The sequence below is a fragment of the Mustelus asterias genome, chromosome 9 (genome assembly GCF_964213995.1).
Source record: "Mustelus asterias chromosome 9, sMusAst1.hap1.1, whole genome shotgun sequence".
Classification (NCBI taxonomy): Eukaryota; Metazoa; Chordata; class Chondrichthyes; order Carcharhiniformes; family Triakidae; genus Mustelus; species Mustelus asterias.
In genome coordinates, this window is record NC_135809.1 from 66,270,629 (window position 1) to 66,288,111 (window position 17,483).

General features: G+C 61.1%; 1 protein-coding gene across 8 annotated transcripts in view; it reads left to right on the top strand.

Moving 5' to 3' along the window:
• Positions 1-17,483, top strand: part of LOC144498728 (protein-methionine sulfoxide oxidase mical3a-like) — a 702,250-nt gene that overhangs the window by 371,051 nt on the left and 313,716 nt on the right. For 5 of the 8 annotated variants that reach the window (XM_078220303.1, XM_078220304.1, XM_078220306.1 and 2 more), the window contains one exon: positions 11,997-12,092. In XM_078220303.1, coding sequence (XP_078076429.1) covers positions 11,997-12,092 — 96 coding nt within the window. Of the gene's footprint in view, positions 1-11,996; positions 12,093-16,817; positions 16,905-17,483 lie in introns of all 8 variants that reach the window. The other 3 variants (XM_078220302.1, XM_078220301.1, XM_078220305.1) reach the window with 1 other exon arrangement.

A 17,483-nucleotide genomic window follows, 5' to 3' on the forward strand; every position in this document is an offset into this window, starting at 1 on the left:
AACCCCCTCCACACTGCCCTGGGTAACCCCCTCCGCACCGCCCTGGGTAACCCCCTCCACACCGCCCTGAATAACCCCCTCTGCACCGCCCTGGGTCGCCCCGTCCGCACCGCCTTGGGTCACCCCCTCCGCACCGCCCTGGGTCACCCCCTCTGCACCGCCCTGGGTCGCCCCGTCCGCACCGCCCTGGGTAACCCCCTCCGCACCGCCCTGGATCACCCCCTCTGCACCGCCCTGGGTCGCCCCCTCCCCAGTGCCCTGGTTAACCCACTCCGCACTGCCCTGGGTAACCCCCTCCCCACCGCCCTGGGTCACCCCCTCTGCACCGCCCTGGGTCGCCCCATCCGCACCGCCCTGGGTATCCCCCTCCGCACCGCCCTGGGTGTCCCCCTCCGCACCGCCCTGGGTAACCCCCTCCGCATCGCCCTGGGTAACCCCCTCCGCACCGCCCTGGGTAACCCCCTCCGCACTGCCCTGGGTAACCCCCTCCGCACTGCCCTGGGTAAACCCCTCCACACTGCCCTGGGTAACCCCCTCCCAGTGCCTTGGGTAACCCCCTCCCAGTGCCTTGGGTAACCTCCTCCCAGTGCCTTGGGTAACCTCCTCCCAGTGCCCTGGGTAACCCCCTCCCCAGTCCCCTGGTAACCCCCTCCCCAGTCCCCTGGGTAACCCCCTCCCCAGTGCCCTGGGTAACCCTCACCGCACCGCCCTGGGTAACCCCCCCCGCACTGCCCTGGGTAACCCCCTTCCCACTGTCCTGGTTCACCCCCTTCCCACTGCCCTGGTTCTCCCCCTTCCCACTGCCCTGGTTCACACCCTCCCCACTGCCCAGGGTAACCCCTTCCCCACGGCCCTGGGTACCCCCCTCCCCACTGCCCTGGTTCCCACCCTCCCCACTGCCCTGGGTAACCCCCTTCCCACTGCCCTGCGTAACCCCCTCCCCACTGCCCTGGTTCACCCCCTCCCCACTGCCCTGGGTATCTCCCTCCCCACTGCCCTGGGTGGCCCCCTCCCCACTGCCCTGGTTCACCCCTTCCCACTGCCCTGGGTAACCCCCTCCCCACTGCCCTGGGTAACCCCCTCACCACTGCCCTGCGTAACCACCTCGCCACTGCCCTGGGTAACCCCCTCCCCTGTGCCCCGGGTAACCCCCTCCCCAGTGCCCCGGGTAACCCCCTCCGCACTGCCCAGGGTAACCCCCTCCGCACCGCCCTGGGTAACCCCCTCCGCACCGCCCTGGGTAACCCCCTCCGCACCGCCCTGGGTAACCCCCTCCGCACCGCCCTGGGTAACCCCCTCCCCAGTGCCCTGGGTAACCCCCTCACCAGTGCCCTGGGTAACGCCCTCCCCAGTGCCCTGGGTAACCCCCTCCCCAGTGCCCTGGGTAACCCCCTCCCCAGTGCCCTGGGTAAACCCCTCCCCAGTGCCCTGGGTAATCCCATCCCCAGTGCCCTGGGTAACCCCCTCCCCAGTGCCCTGGATAACCCCCTCCCCAGTGCACTGGGTAACCCCTTCCCCAGCGCCCTGGGTAACCCCTTCCCCACTGCCCTGGGTAACCCCCTCCCCAGTGCCCTGGGTAACCCCCTCCCCAGTGCACTGGGTAACCCCTCCCCAGTGCCCTGGGTAACCCCCTCCCCAGTGCCCTGGGTAACCCCCTCCCCAGTGCCCTGGGTAACCCCCTCCCCAGTGCCCTGGTTAACCCCTCCCCAGTGCCAGGGTAACCCCCTCCCCACAGCCCTGGGTAACACCCTCCCCACAGCCCTGGGTAACCCCCTCCCCAGTGCCCTGGGTAACCCCCTCCCCAGTGCCCTGGGTAACCCACTCCCCAGTGCCCTGGGTAACCCCCTCCGCACTGCCCTGGGTAACCCCCTCCCCACTGTCCTGGGTGGCCCCTCCCCACGGTCGTGGGTGGCCCCCTCGCCGCTGCACTGGGTAATCCTCGCCGGAGTGCCCTGGGCAATCCCCGCACCACTGCCCTGGGTATCCCCCTCCCCACCACCCTGAGTAACCCCCTCCCCACCGTCCTGGTTCACCCCCTCCCCACCGCCCTGAGTAACCCCCTCTGCACCGCGCTGGGTGGCCCCCTCCCCACTGTCCTGGGTAACCCCCTCCGCACCGCCCTGCGTAACCCCCTCCGCACCGCCCTGGGTAACCCCCTCGCCAGTGCCCTGGGTAACCCCCTCCCCACCGCCCTGGGTCACCCCCTCCGCACCGCCCTGAATAACCCCTCCGCACTGCTCTGGGTAACCCCCCGCCCCACCGCCCTGGGTAACCCCCTCCGCACCGCCCTGGGTAACCCCCTCCACACCGCCCTGGGTAACCCCCTCCGCACCGCCCTGGGTAACCCCCTCCGCACCGCCCTGGGTAACCCCGTCCGCACTGCCCTAGGTCGCCCCGTCCGCACTGCCCTTGGTAACCCCCTCCCCAGTGCCCTGGCTAAGCCCCTCCCCACTGCCCTGGCTAAGCCTCTCCCCACTGCCCTGGCTAACCCCCTCCCCAGTGCCCTGGGGAACCCTCACCGCACCGCCCTGGGTAACCCCCTCCGCACTGACCGGGGTAACCCCCTCCGCACTGCCCTGGGTCACCCCCTTCCCACTGTCCTGGTTCACACCCTCCCCACTGCCCTGGGTATCCCCCTTCCCACTGCCCTGGTTCACACCCTCCCCACTGCCCTGGGTATCCCCCTCCCCACTGCCCTGGTATCCCCCTCCCCACTGCCCTGAGTAACCCCCTCCCCACTGCCCTGGGTATCCCCCTTCCCACTGCCCTGGGTCTCCCCCTCTCCACTGCCCTGAGTAACCCCCTCCCCACTGCCCTGGGTAACCCCCTCCCCACTGCCCTGGGTAACCCCCTTCCCAGTGCCCTGGGTAACCCCCTCCCCAGTGCCCTGGGTAACCCCCTCCCCAGTGCCCTGGGTAACCCCCTCCCCAGTGCCCTGGGTAACCCCCTCCCCAGTGCCCTGGGTAACCCCCTCCCCAGTGCCCTGGGTAACCCCCTCCCCAGTGCCCTGGGTAACCCCCTCCCCAGTGCCCTGGGTAACCCCCTCCCCAGTGCCCTGGGTAACCCCCTCCCCAGTGCCCTGGGTAACCCCCTCCCCAGTGCCCTGGGTAACCCCCTCCCCAGTGCCCTGGGTAACCCCCTCCCCAGTGCCCTGGGTAACCCCCTCCCCAGTGCCCTGGGTAACACCCTCCCCAGTGCCCTGGATAACCCCCTCCCCAGTGCCCTGGGTAACCCCCTCCCCAGTGCCCTGGATAACCCCCTCCCCAGTGCCCTGGATAACCCCCTCCCCAGTGCCCTGGGTAACCCCCTCCCCAGTGCCCTGGGTAACCACCTCCTCAGTGCCCTGGGTAACCCAGTGCCCTGGGTAACCCCCTCCCCACTGCCCTGGTTCACCCCCTACCCACTGCCCTGGTTGACACCCTCCCCACGGCCCTGGGTAACCCCCTCCGCACTGCCCTGGGTAACCCTATCCGCACTGCCCTGGGTAACCCCCTCCCCCGTGCCCTGGGTAACACCCTCCCCAGTGCCCTGGGTTACCCCCTCCCAGTGCCCTGGGTAACCCCCTCCCCTGTGCCCTGGGTAACCCCCTCCCCAGTTCCCTGGGTAACCCTCACCGCACCGCCCTGGGTAACCCCCCCGCACTGCCCTGGGTAACCCCCTTCCCACTGCCCTGGTTCACACCCTCCCCACTGCCCTGGGTAACCCCCTCCCCACTGCCCTGGGTAACTCCCTCCCCACTGCCCTGGGTAACCCCCTCCCCACTGCCCTGGTTCACCCCCTTCCCACTGCCCTGGTTAACCTCCTCTCCACTGCCCTGGTTCACACCCTCCCCACTGCCCTGGGTATCCCCCTCCCCACTGCCCTGGGTAACCCCCCTTCCCACTGCCCTGGTTCACCCCCTTCCCACTGCCCTGGGTACCCCCCTCCCCACTGCCCTGGTTCACACCCTCCCCACTGCCCTGGGTATCCCCCTCCCCACTGCCCTGGGTAACCCCCTCCCCACTGCCCTGGGTAACCCCCTCCCCACTGCCCTGGGTAACCCCCTTCCCAGTGCCCTGGGTAACCCCCTCCCCAGTGCCCTGGGTAACCCCCTCCCAGTGCCCTGGGTAACCCCCTCCCCAGTGCCCTGGGTAACCCCCTCCCCAGTGCCCTGGGTAACCCCCTCCCCAGTGCCCTGGGTAACCCCCTCCCCAGTGCCCTGGGTAACCCCCTCCCCAGTGCCCTGGGTAACCCCCTCCCCAGTGCCCTGGGTAACCCCCTCCCCAGTGCCCTGGGGAACCCCCTCCCCAGTGCCCTGGGTAACCCCCTCCCCAGTGCCCTGGGTAACCCCCTCCCCAGTGCCCTGGGTAACCCCCTCCCCAGTGCCCTGGGTAACACCCTCCCCAGTGCCCTGGATAACCCCCTCCCCAGTGCCCTGGGTAACCCCCTCCCCAGTGCCCTGGGTAACCCCCTCCCCAGTGCCCTGGGTAACCCCCTCCCCAGTGCCCTGGGTAACCCCCTCCCCAGTGCCCTGGGTAACCCCCTCCCCAGTGCCCTGGGTAACCCCCTCCCCAGTGCCCTGGGTAACCCCCTCCCCAGTGCCCTGGGTAACCCCCTCCCCAGTGCCCTGGGTAACACCCTCCCCAGTGCCCTGGATAACCCCCTCCCCAGTGCCCTGGGTAACCCCCTCCCCAGTGCCCTGGATAACCCCCTCCCCAGTGCCCTGGATAACCCCCTCCCCAGTGCCCTGGGTAACCCCCTCCCCAGTGCCCTGGGTAACCACCTCCTCAGTGCCCTGGGTAACCCAGTGCCCTGGGTAACCCCCTCCCCACTGCCCTGGTTCACCCCCTACCCACTGCCCTGGTTGACACCCTCCCCACGGCCCTGGGTAACCCCCTCCGCACTGCCCTGGGTAACCCTATCCGCACTGCCCTGGGTAACCCCCTCCCCCGTGCCCTGGGTAACACCCTCCCCAGTGCCCTGGGTTACCCCCTCCCAGTGCCCTGGGTAACCCCCTCCCCTGTGCCCTGGGTAACCCCCTCCCCAGTTCCCTGGGTAACCCTCACCGCACCGCCCTGGGTAACCCCCCCGCACTGCCCTGGGTAACCCCCTTCCCACTGCCCTGGTTCACACCCTCCCCACTGCCCTGGGTAACCCCCTCCCCACTGCCCTGGGTAACTCCCTCCCCACTGCCCTGGGTAACCCCCTCCCCACTGCCCTGGTTCACCCCCTTCCCACTGCCCTGGTTAACCTCCTCTCCACTGCCCTGGTTCACACCCTCCCCACTGCCCTGGGTATCCCCCTCCCCACTGCCCTGGGTAACCCCCTTCCCACTGCCCTGGTTCACCCCCTTCCCACTGCCCTGGGTACCCCCCTCCCCACTGCCCTGGTTCACACCCTCCCCACTGCCCTGGGTATCCCCCTCCCCACTGCCCTGGGTAACCCCCTCCCCACTGCCCTGGGTAACCCCCTCCCCACTGCCCTGGGTAACCCCCTTCCCAGTGCCCTGGGTAACCCCCTCCCCAGTGCCCTGGGTAACCCCCTCCCCAGTGCCCTGGGTAACCCCCTCCCCAGTGCCCTGGGTAACCCCCTCCCCAGTGCCCTGGGTAACCCCCTCCCCAGTGCCCTGGGTAACCCCCTCCCCAGTGCCCTGGGTAACCCCCTCCCCAGTGCCCTGGGTAACCCCCTCCCCAGTGCCCTGGGTAACCCCCTCCCCAGTGCCCTGGGGAACCCCCTCCCCAGTGCCCTGGGTAACCCCCTCCCCAGTGCCCTGGGTAACCCCCTCCCCAGTGCCCTGGGTAACCCCCTCCCCAGTGCCCTGGGTAACACCCTCCCCAGTGCCCTGGATAACCCCCTCCCCAGTGCCCTGGGTAACCCCCTCCCCAGTGCCCTGGGTAACCCCCTCCCCAGTGCCCTGGATAACCCCCTCCCCAGTGCCCTGGATAACCCCCTCCCCAGTGCCCTGGGTAACCCCCTCCCCAGTGCCCTGGGTAACCACCTCCTCAGTGCCCTGGGTAACCCAGTGCCCTGGGTAACCCCCTCCCCAGTGCACTGGGTAACCCCTCCCCACTGCCCTGGTTCACCCCCTACCCACTGCCCTGGTTGACACCCTCCCCACTGCCCTGGTTGACACCCTCCCCACGGCCCTGGGTAACCCCCTCCGCACTGCCCTGGGTAACCCTATCCGCACTGCCCTGGGTAACCCCCTCCCCCGTGCCCTGGGTAACACCCTCCCCAGTGCCCTGGGTTACCCCCTCCCAGTGCCCTGGGTAACCCCCTCCCCTGTGCCCTGGGTAACCCCCTCCCCAGTGCCCTGGGTAACCCTCACCGCACCGCCCTGGGTAACCCCCCCGCACTGCCCTGGGTAACCCCCTTCCCACTGCCCTGGTTCACACCCTCCCCACTGCCCTGGGTAACCCCCTCCCCACTGCCCTGGGTAACTCCCTCCCCACTGCCCTGGGTAACCCCCTCCCCACTGCCCTGGTTCACCCCCTTCCCACTGCCCTGGTTAACCTCCTCTCCACTGCCCTGGTTCACACCCTCCCCACTGCCCTGGGTATCCCCCTCCCCACTGCCCTGGGTAACCCCCTTCCCACTGCCCTGGTTCACCCCCTTCCCACTGCCCTGGGTACCCCCCTCCCCACTGCCCTGGTTCACACCCTCCCCACTGCCCTGGGTATCCCCCTCCCCACTGCCCTGGGTAACCCCCTTCCCCACTGCCCTTGGTAACCCCCTTCCCCACTGCCCTGGGTAACACCCTCCTCACTGCCCTGGGTAACCCCCTCGCCACTGCCCTGGGTGGCCCCCTCCCCACTGCCCTGGGTGGCCCCCTCCCCACTGCCCTGGGTGGCCCCCTCCCCAGTGCCCTGGGTAGCCCCCTCCCAAGTGCCCTCGGTAGCCCCCTCCCCAGTGCACTGGGTAACCCCCTCCCCACTGTCTTGGATGGCCCCTCCCCACTGCCGTGGGTAACCCCCTCAGCACCGCCCTGGGTAACCCCGGCCGCACCGCCCTGGGTAACCCCCTCCACACCGCCCTGGGTAACCCCCTCCGCACCGCCCTGGGTTACCCCCTCCGCACCGCCCTGGTTACCCCCTCCCCACTGCGCTGGGTAACCCCCTCCCCACTGCCCTGGGTATCCCCCTCCCCAGTGCCCTGGGTCCCCACCTCCCCACTGTCCTGGGTGGCCCCTCCCCACTGTCCTGGGTGGCCCCTCCCCACTGTCCCGGGTGGCCCCTCCCCACTGTCCTGGATGGCCCCTCCCCACTGTCCTGTCCTGGGTGGCCCCTCCCCACTGTCCTGGGTGGCCCCTCCCCACTGTCCTGGATGGCCCCTCCCCACTATCCTGGGTGGCCCCTCCCCACTGTCGTGTGTGGCCCCCTCGCCGCTGCACGGGGTAATCCTCGCCGGAGTGCCCTGGGCAACCCCCGCACCACTGCCCTGGATAACCGCCAACCTCGCTGCCCTGGTTCACACCTTCCCCACTGCCCTGGGTATCCCCCTCCCCACCGCCCTGAGTAACCCCCTCCCCACCGTCGTGGTTCACCCCCTCCCCACCGCCCTGAGTAACCCCCTCTGCACCGCCCTGGGTGGCCCCCTCCCCACTGTCCTAGGTAACCCCCTCCGCACCGCCCTGGGTAACCCCCTCGTCGCCGCCCTGGGTAACCCCCTCGTCGCCGCCCTGGGTAACCCCCTCCCCACCGCCCTGGGTAACCCCCTCCCCACCGCCCTGGGTAACCCCCCACCGCCCTGGGTAACCCTCTCCGCACTGCCCTGGGTAACCCCCCCCCACCGCCCCTGGGTAAACCCCCTCCGCACCCGCCTGGGTAACCCCCTCCGCACCGCCCTGGGTAACCCCGTCCGCACCGCCCGAGGTCGCCCCGTCCGCACTGCCCTGGGTAACCCCATCCCCAGTGCCCTGGGTTACCCCCTCCCCACTGCCCTGGCTAACCCCCTCCCCACTGCCCTGGTTCACACCCTCCCCACTGCCCTGGGTATCCCCCTCCCCACTGCCCTTGTAACCCCCTCCTCACTGCCCCGGTTCACCACCTCCCGACTGCCCCGGTTCACCACCTGCCGACTGCCCCGGTTCACCCCCTCCCCACTGCCCTGAATCACCCCTCCCCACTGCCCTGGTTCACCCCCTCCCCACTGCCCTGGTTCACCCCCTCCCCACTGCCCTGGGTAACCCCCTCCCCACTGCCCTGGGTAACCCCCTCCCCACTGCCCTGGGTAACCCCCTCCCCACTGCCCTGGGTAACCCCCTCCCCACTGCCCTGGGTAACCCCCTCCCCACTGCCCTGGGTAACCCCCTCCCCACTGCCCTGGGTAACCCCTTCCCCACTGCCCTGGGTAACACCCTCCTCACTGCCCTGGGTAACCCCATCCTCACTGCCCTGGGTAACCCTCTCGCCACTGCCCTGGGTAACCCCCTCGCCAGTGCCCTGGGGTAACCCCCTCGCCAGTGCCCTGGGTAACCCCCTCGCCAGTGCCCTGGGTAACCCCCTCGCCAGTGCCCTGGGTAACCCCCTCGCCACTGCCCTGGGTAACCCCCTCGCCAGTGCCCTGGGTAACCCCCTCGCCAGTGCCCTGGGTAACCCCCTCCCCAGTGCCCTGGGTAACGCCCTCGCCAGTGCCCTGGGTAACCCCCTCGCCAGTGCCCTGGGTAACCCCCTCGCCAGTGCCCTGGGTAACCCCCTCGCCAGTGCCCTGGGTAACCCCCTCGCCAGTGCCCTGGGTAACCCCCTCGCCAGTGCCCTGGGTAACCCCCTCGCCAGTGCCCTGGGTAACCCCCTCGCCAGTGCCCTGGGTAACCCCCTCGCCAGTGCCCTGGGTAACCCCCTCGCCAGTGCCCTGGGTAACCCCCTCGCCAGTGCCCTGGGTAACCCCCTCGCCAGTGCCCTGGGTAACCCCCTCGCCAGTGCCCTGGGTAACCACCTCCCCAGTGCCCTGGGTAACCCCCTCGCCAGTGCCCTGGGTAACCCCCTCCCCAGTGCCCTGGGTAACCCCCTCCCCAGTGCCCTGGGTAACCCCCTCCCCAGTGCCCTGGGTAACCCCCTCCCCAGTGCCCTGGGTAACCCCCTCCCCAGTGCCCTGGGTAACCCCCTCACCAGTGCCCTGGGTAACGCCCTCCCCAGTGCCCTGGGTAACGCCCTCCCCAGTGCCCTGGGTAACCCCCCTCCCCAGTGCCCTGGGTAACCCCCTCCCCAGTGCCCTGGGTAAACCCCTCCCCAGTGCCCTGGGTAATCCCATCCCCAGTGCCCTGGGTAACCCCCTCCCCAGTGCCCTGGATAACCCCCTCCCCAGTGCACTGGGTAACCCCTTCCCAGCGCCCTGGGTAACCCCTTCCCCACTGCCCTGGGTAACCCCCTCCCCAGTGCCCTGGGTAACCCCCTCCCCAGTGCACTGGGTAACCCCTCCCCAGTGCCCTGGGTAACCCCCTCCCCAGTGCCCTGGGTAACCCCCTCCCCAGTGCCCTGGTTAACCCCCTCCCCAGTGCCCTGGGTAACCCCCTCCGTACCGCCCTGGGTCACCCCCTCCGCACCGCCCTGGGTAACCCCGTCCGCACTGCCCTGGGTCGCCCCGTCCGCACTGCCCTGGGTCGCCCCGTCCGCACTGCCCTGGGTAACCCCCTCCCCAGTGCACTGGGTAACCCCCTCCCCACTGCCCTGGCTAACTCCCTCCCCACTGCCCTGGCTAACCCCCTCCCCACTGCCCTGGCTAACCCCCTCCCCACTGCCCTGGCTAACCCCCTCCCCAGTGCCCTGGCTAACCCGATCCCAGTGCCTTGGGCAGTCCCCTCCCCACTGCCTTGCGTAACTCCCCTCCTCCCCACTTCCCTGGTATCCCCCACCCCCACTTCTCTGGGTTTCCCCTTTCCTACTGCCTTGGGTAACTCCCTCCCCCCACTGCCTTGGATAAGTATAAGTCCCCTCCCCCCATTTCCCTGGTTCATCCTCCTCCACCATTGCCCTGGGTAACCCCCTCCCCCTCTTGCGCTCCCATTTCCCTTGGTATCCCTTTCCCCCACTTCCTTGGGTATCCCTTTCCCCCACTTCCCCCTACTGTCCTGGGCATCCCCCTCCCCCCACTGTCCTGGGCATCCCCCTCCCCCCACTGTCCGGGGTAACCCCCTTCCCTTTGCCCTGAGTAACTCCCCTCTGCCCACTACCCTCGGTAACTCCCCTGCTCCCCACTGCCTTGGGTATCACCTTCCCCCCACTGCCCTGCGTAATCCTGCCCCACTGCCCTGGGTAACCCCCTCCCCAGTGCCTTGGATATCAGTGCCCTCTTTGTCCAGGCTATCTCCCCTCCCCCACTGCCTTGGGTAACAACCCATCCAACCCACTGCCCTCAGTACTGTCCTGGGTACCCCCTCCCCACTGTCCTGTGTAACCCCCTCCCCACTGTCCTGTGTAACCCCCTCCCCACTGTCCTGGGTAACCCCGTCCCAACTGCCCTAGGTAACCCCTCCCAACTGCCTTGGATAACCCCCTCCCCAGTGCCCTGGATAACCCCCTGCCCTGGGTAACCCCCTCCCCAGTGCCCTGGATACCCCCTGCCCTGGATAACCCCCTCCCCAGTGCCCTGGATAACCCCCTGCCCTGGGTAACCCCCTCCCCAGTGCCCTGGATAACCCCCTGCCCTGGGTAACCCCCTCCCCAGTGCCCTGGATAACCCCCTGCCCTGGGTAGCACCCCCCCCCCCCCCCCCCGCCCCCCCACACACTGCCCTGGGTAAACCCCCCTCCCCCCCCCCCACTCCCTGGGTAACTCTGTCCTCCCCCATTTCTCTCGATATCCCCTCTCCCACTTCCTTGGGTATCCCTTTCCCCCACTGCCCTGGGTAACCCATCCCCCCCCCCCCAACTGCCCTGGGTAACTCCCGTCCTCCCCCATTTCTCTCGATATCCCCCTCTCCTACTTCCTTGGGTATCCCCTTCCCCACTTCCCTGGGTATCCCCTTCCCCCACTGTCCTGGGCATCCCCCTCCTCCCACAGCCCTGGGTAACCCCCTTCCCATTGCCCTGAGTAACTCCCCTCTGCCCACCACCCTCCGTAACTTCCCTGCTCCCCACTGCCTTGGGTATCGCCTTCCCCCCACTGCCCTGGGTAACCCTGCCCCACTGCCCTGGGTAACCCCTCCCCCCCCAACTGCCCTGGGTAACCCCCCCCCCCCCCCACTGCCCTGGGTAACCCCCCGCCCCCTCACTGCCCTGGGTGACCCCCCCCCCCCCACTGCCCTGGGTAACCCCCCCCCCCCACTGCCCTGGGGAACTCCCCTCCTCCCCCATTTCGATTGATATCCCCCTCTCCCACTTCCTTGGGTATCCCTTTCCCCCACTTCCCTGGGTATCCCTTCCCCCATTGTCCTGGGCATCCCCCTCCTCCCACTGCCCTGGGTAACCCCCTTCCCATTGCCCTGAGTAACTCCCCTTCTGCCCACTACCCTCGGGAACTCCCCTGCTCCCCACTGCCTTGGGTATCCCCTTCCCCCCACTGCCCTGGGTAATCCCCCCCCCCCAAACACTTACTTCTCTGGGCATCCCTTTCCCCCTACTTACCTGGATAACCCCCTCCCCTCTGCCCTGGACAGCTCCTCTCCCCAAAGCCCTGGGTAACCCATCCCCACTGCTGCCCCCGTGCAATAATCCAGTGTTGAGTTGAGATGCCTGGTTGTGTCTACAAGATGTCGTTCCTGTTGGGAATGATGAAGCTGACAGGTTGCAGGTCTGGTTAACCAGATAGTATTTCTTTGTCAGTGGGAGGTTGTAATGTTGATTTGGTGTCTGTGATTTAACATTGCTAAAACTCTTCAACCTAATTTCACACCAGTGTGTAACATTTTTCAACATGTTCTAATTTTCTCTTTCTTTCTCTCTTCTCTCCATCCTGCCTTGTGCCATGGACCGTTGCTTTTTATTACTGCTTGTTGTTTGACCGCTCTCCTCCCCCCCGCCCCCCCGCACTCCTCCCACTATCCCTTGCCTTTGGCAAAACACCATCACTCCATTCTGATAGCGAGCAAACCTGTTGGAGGAGGAATATCCCGAGCCAAAGCCTTACAGCAGACAAAGGGATGTTCCACAGCTGACTGCAGTTCCTCAGTGGAAACAGGTAACTATCTAAGACTCTCTGCACCAGAGCCTATGTGTACAGTGAAATGGCGCTATTGTAGTGATTGCTAACCTTCACACAACCAGATCCTTAGACCGGTAAGTAAGTTTCTAACCATTTTGCTGCCAAGTTGACACACAAAATGAGAGTGCAAGGATTTCACTAGACAATAAATCAAATGTGCGCCTGGGCAAGGAATCAGGAAAAGATAGGTATCATCTCAGCTGCAGATGGCATTCAGTGATGTGCAGCCTTACATAGGATTACAGAGGATATCTGACACAGAAACAGGCCTCTCAGCGTGCACAGTCCCTCCTGGTGTTTCTGCTTCACTCGAGCTTTCTCCTATCTTTCCTAATTAAATCTACCATTATAACCCTTGATTCCCTCTCTCTCAGATGCTTATTTAACTTCTCCTTAAATGCATCTACACTATTTGCCTCAACCATTCCCTTTGGGAATGAGTTCCCCACTCTCTGGGTAAAGACATTTCTTCAGAATTTTCCACTGGATGACTATCTCATATTGACAGCCTCTGGTTATTTTCTTCCCCACAAGAGGAAGCATTCTCTCTGTATCCACTCTATCAAAATCTTTCCGAATTTTACCTCACTCTATTTAGGTCACTCTTCAGCTTTCATTTTCAAGAGAAGAGAGCCAGCCTATCAATCCTTTCCTGATATGTTTACCCAAGTTTTTCTGGATCATTTTTGTAAATCTTCTCCGCAAGTGTCTCTTATATCCCTTTTATAAAATGGTGCCCAGAATTGGACACAGTACTCAAAGTGTGGAATAACCAAGGTCCAATACAGGTTTAGCTCAATGTCCCACTTTTCAATTCAATTTTTATGGGGCACAAGTTTTACTCTTGGTGTCTTTGTACTCTGAGAACCCTTTCCAACTTCAATGTTGATAGACTTCCACGTTCCAGATAATCACCTTGCCCAAACGTTCAACTTCACAACTATTTAATTTCAAAAAGACTTGCCCATTTTGCAAGTTATTCATGTCCCCCTCAGTCATCGAGTCATAGAGGTTTACAGCATGGAAACAGGCCATTCGGCCCAACTTGTCCATGCCGCCCTTTTTTTTAAAAACCCCTTAGCTAATCCCAATTTGGCCCATGTCTCTCTATACCCATCGTACCCATCTAAATGCTTCTTAAAAGACAAAATTGTACCCGCCTCTACTACTACCTCTGGCAGCTTGTTCCAGACACTTACCATCCTCTGTGTGAAAAAATTGCCTCTCTGGACACTTTTGTATCTCCCCTCTCACCTTAAACCTATGCCCTTAGACTCCCCTACCTTTGGGAAAATATATTGAATATCTACCTTGTCTATGCCCCTCATTATTTTATAGACCTCTATAAGGTCACCCCTCAGCCTCCTACGCTCCAGAGAAAAAAGTCCCAGGCTATCCAGCCTCTCCTTATAACTCAAACCATCAAGTCCCGGTAGCATCCTAGTAAATCTTTTCTGCACTCTTTCTAGTTTAATAATATCCTTTCTATAATAGGGTGACCGGAATTGCACACAGTGTGGCCTTACCAATGTCTTGTACAACTTCAACAAGACGTCCCAACTCCTGTATTCAATGTTCTGACCACGGTGGCACAGTGGTTAGCACTGCTGCTTCACAGCTCCAGGGTCCCGGGTTCGATTCCCGGCTCGGGTCACTGTCTGTGTGGAGTTTGCACATTATCCTCGTGTCTGCGTGGGTTTCCTCCGGGTGCTCCGGTTTCCTCCCACAGTCCAAAGATGTGCGGGTTAGGTTGATTGGCCAGGTTAAAAATTGCCCCTTAGAGTCCTGAGATGCGTAGGTTAGAGGGATTAGTGGGTAAATATGTGGGGGTAGGGCATGGGTGGGATTGTGGTCGGTGCAGACTCGATGGGCCGAATGGCCTCCTTCTGCACTGTAGGGATTCTATGATTCTATGAAACCAAGCATGCCAAATGCCTTCACCACTCTGTTTACCTGTGACTCCACTTTCAAGGAGCTATGAACCTGTACCCGTAGATCTCTTTGTTCTGCAACTCTCCCCAACACCCTACCATGAACTGAGTAAGTCCTGCCCTGGTTCAATCTGCCAAAATGCATCACCTCGCATTTGTCTAAATTAAACTCCATCTGTCATTCATCAGCCCACTGGCCCAATTGATCAAAATCCCGTTGCAATTGGAGATAACTTTCTTCACTGTCCACTATGCCACCAATCTTAGTGTCACCTGCAAACTTACTAACCATGCCTCCTATATTCTCATCCAAATCATTAATATAAATGACAAATAACCCTGAGGTACACCGCTGGTCATAGGCCTCCAGTTTGAAAAACAACCCTCTCCAACCACCCTCTGAAGCCAATTTTGTATCCATTTAGATACCTCACCCTCAGTCTTGAGTATAACCCACAATCTAGTGACACCTGCAAATTTAGAAATTGTATTTTTGATTGCTACAAGTTACTCTTCCATAAATTTAGAAGCTGAGTATTCACTGCAGTGTTTATGTAACAAATTTTCAGTTTGATTTGATGTGTGACTATAATATTTTCCCAATTTTACATAGTCTGTGGTGTACCTGTCCTGGGAGTTTTTGATGGGGCAGTGTAGAAGGAGCTTTATGATGTACCTAACCCAGTGTTGTACCTGTCCTGAGAGTGTTAGATCCTCCCGTGTTGGAGATGGTCATTGCCTGGCACTTGTGTGGGGTGAATGCTCCTTTCCACTTGTCAGCCTAAGCCTGGATGTTATTCAGGTCTTGCTGCATTTGGATGTTAACTGCTTCAGTATCTGAAAAGTCACAAATGATACTGAACATCATCAGCAAACATCCCCTGAATATCTATCCCCATGCTGTACCTGTCCTGGGAGTGTTTGATAGGGACAATGCGGAGGGAACTTTGCTATGTATCTAATCCCATGCTGTTCCCGTCCTAGGAGTGTTTGATGTGGACAGTGTAAAGGGAGCTCTAGTCTGGATCCTACCCTGTGCTGAACCTGTCCTGGGAGTGTTTGATGAGACAGAGTAGAGGGAGCATTACTCTGTATATAGCCTGTACCTGTCCAGGGACTGTTTGATGTGGACAGTGTAGACAGATTTGTATTCTGAATCTAACCCCATTCTGTGCCTGCCCTGGAGTGTTTGATGGGCTCAGTGTAGAGGAAACTTTCCTCTGAGCTAGCTAGATGGAGAACTGGCTTAGCCATAGAAGACAGAGGGTAACAGTGGATGGGTCTTTTTCCGGTTGGAGGTCTGTGACTAGTGGTGTTCCGCAGGGCTCTGTACTGGGACCTCTGCTGTTTGTGATATATATAAATGATTTGGAGGAAGATGTAACTGGTGTGATCAGTAAGTTTGCGGACAACACGAAGATTGCTGGAGTTGTGGATAGTGATGAACATTGTCAGGGAATACAGCAGGATATAGATAGGCTAGAACATTGTGCGGAGAAATGGCAGATGGAATTTAATCCAGATAAATGCAAAGTGATGCATTTCGGTAGATCTAATCTAAGGGGGAGCTATACAATAAATGGCAGAACCATCAGGAGTATAGACACACAGAGGGACCTGGATGTACAAGTCCACAGATCCTTAAAAGGTGGCAGCACAGGGGAGAGGGTGGTGAAGAAGGCATATGGCATGCTTGCCTTTATTGGACGGGGCATAGAATATAAAAGTTAGCATATGATGTTGCAGCTGTATAGAACGATGGTTAGGCCACATTTGGAATACTGCGTCCAGTTCTGGTCGCCACACTACCAGAAGGATGTGGAGGCTTTGGAGAGAGTACAGAGAAGGTTTACCAGGATGTTGCCTGGTATGGAGGGTCTTAGCTATGAGGAGAGATTGGGTAAACTGGGGTTGTTCTCCCTGGAAAGACGGAGGATGAGGGGTGACCTAATAGAGGTGTATAAAATTATGAAGGGCATAGATAGGGTGAACAGTGGGAAGCTTTTTCCCAGGTCGGAGGTGACGAACACAAGGGGTCACGGGTTCAAGGTGAGGGGGGCAAGGTTCAACACAGATGTCAGGGGGACGTATTTTACACAGAGGGTGGTGGGGGCCTGGAATGCACTGCCAAGCAAGGTGATTGAGGCGGACACGCTGGCATCGTTTAAGACTTATCTAGATAGCCACATGAACAGACTGGGAATACAAAAGAATGGTCTAGTGGGCACGTGAGTGGCGCAGGCTTGGAGGGCCGAAGGGCCTGTTCCTGTGCTGTATTGTTCTTTGTGTCTAACCCCATGCTGTATCTGTCCTCGGAATGTTTGATGAGACAGAGTAGAGAGCCTTCAATGAAAACCTCTGCTGATGTATTGACAGGTTTGAAGGTGGGGAAATGGGAGAAGGGTTGTATGGATCCAAGTAAATTACATAGTTCAGTTGGGCCAAAATGTCTGACTTGGTGCTCTACATTCTATCTAACTCTGTCTATTGATAGTGAAAGCAGATCCGAGTGAAAATTAGAATTGAGTCCATCCTCTAGTTTGGACCAGGGAGCGGCACGGGCTTGGAGGGCCGAAGGGCCTGTTCCTGTGCTGTATTGTTCTTTGTTTGTTCTCTAACCACCTCCTTTGCTGAAGCTTGCCATCTCTGAGGAGGTTTGGAGAAATGGAGGGATATTTTACTAACTTAGTGCTGTGATTGTATCTGCTGTTGCCTGGATATTGTGGTCTCTGTTGTAACATTTTTTCCCCCCCTATATTTCTGAATGCAGAGAAGAGATGTGCTGCCAGTGCGAGTCTGTCCCAAGACAATTATAATGCTTCCCTGGCCTGTTCCTGGCTCAACCCATTGCACACAGGTGACATCACAGTATGGTGTTTCAAGCTTCATGTGTGTAACTCAGCCTGGCGTTCCGATTTCTCACCCCAATTTGTGTCTCTAATCAACCCCTTCAGTTCTTCCTTTCCACCACACTCAGCCTATCAGAACGCAGTGATCGATCAGGATTTAAAGTTCTGTATGGTGGAATATTAACATCAATAACTCCATTCTAATATCTCCTGTCACAGCTAATCTCTGTGTAACTCTATAAAGTATGTTGTGTGTCAGCAGTGATGCATCATGTACCTGGAGGCTGTTGAGCTTCAAGCAGAGATTTACTTTGGATCTAACCCTGTATCTGCCCAGGGGTGTTTTATGGGACAGTGTAAAAGGACCTTTTCTCTGTATTTGACCCCATGCTATATCTGTCATGAGAGTGTTTGATGGGGTCAGTGTAGAGCGAGCTTTTCTCTGCATCTAACCCATGTTGTCCCTGTCCTGGCAATGTTTGATGGGGACAATGTAGGGGAGCTTTACTCTGCATCTGACCCCATTCTGTACTCTTTTAAATAATTATTTGGGTGTGGGTATTGCTGGCTATGTCAGCATTTACTGC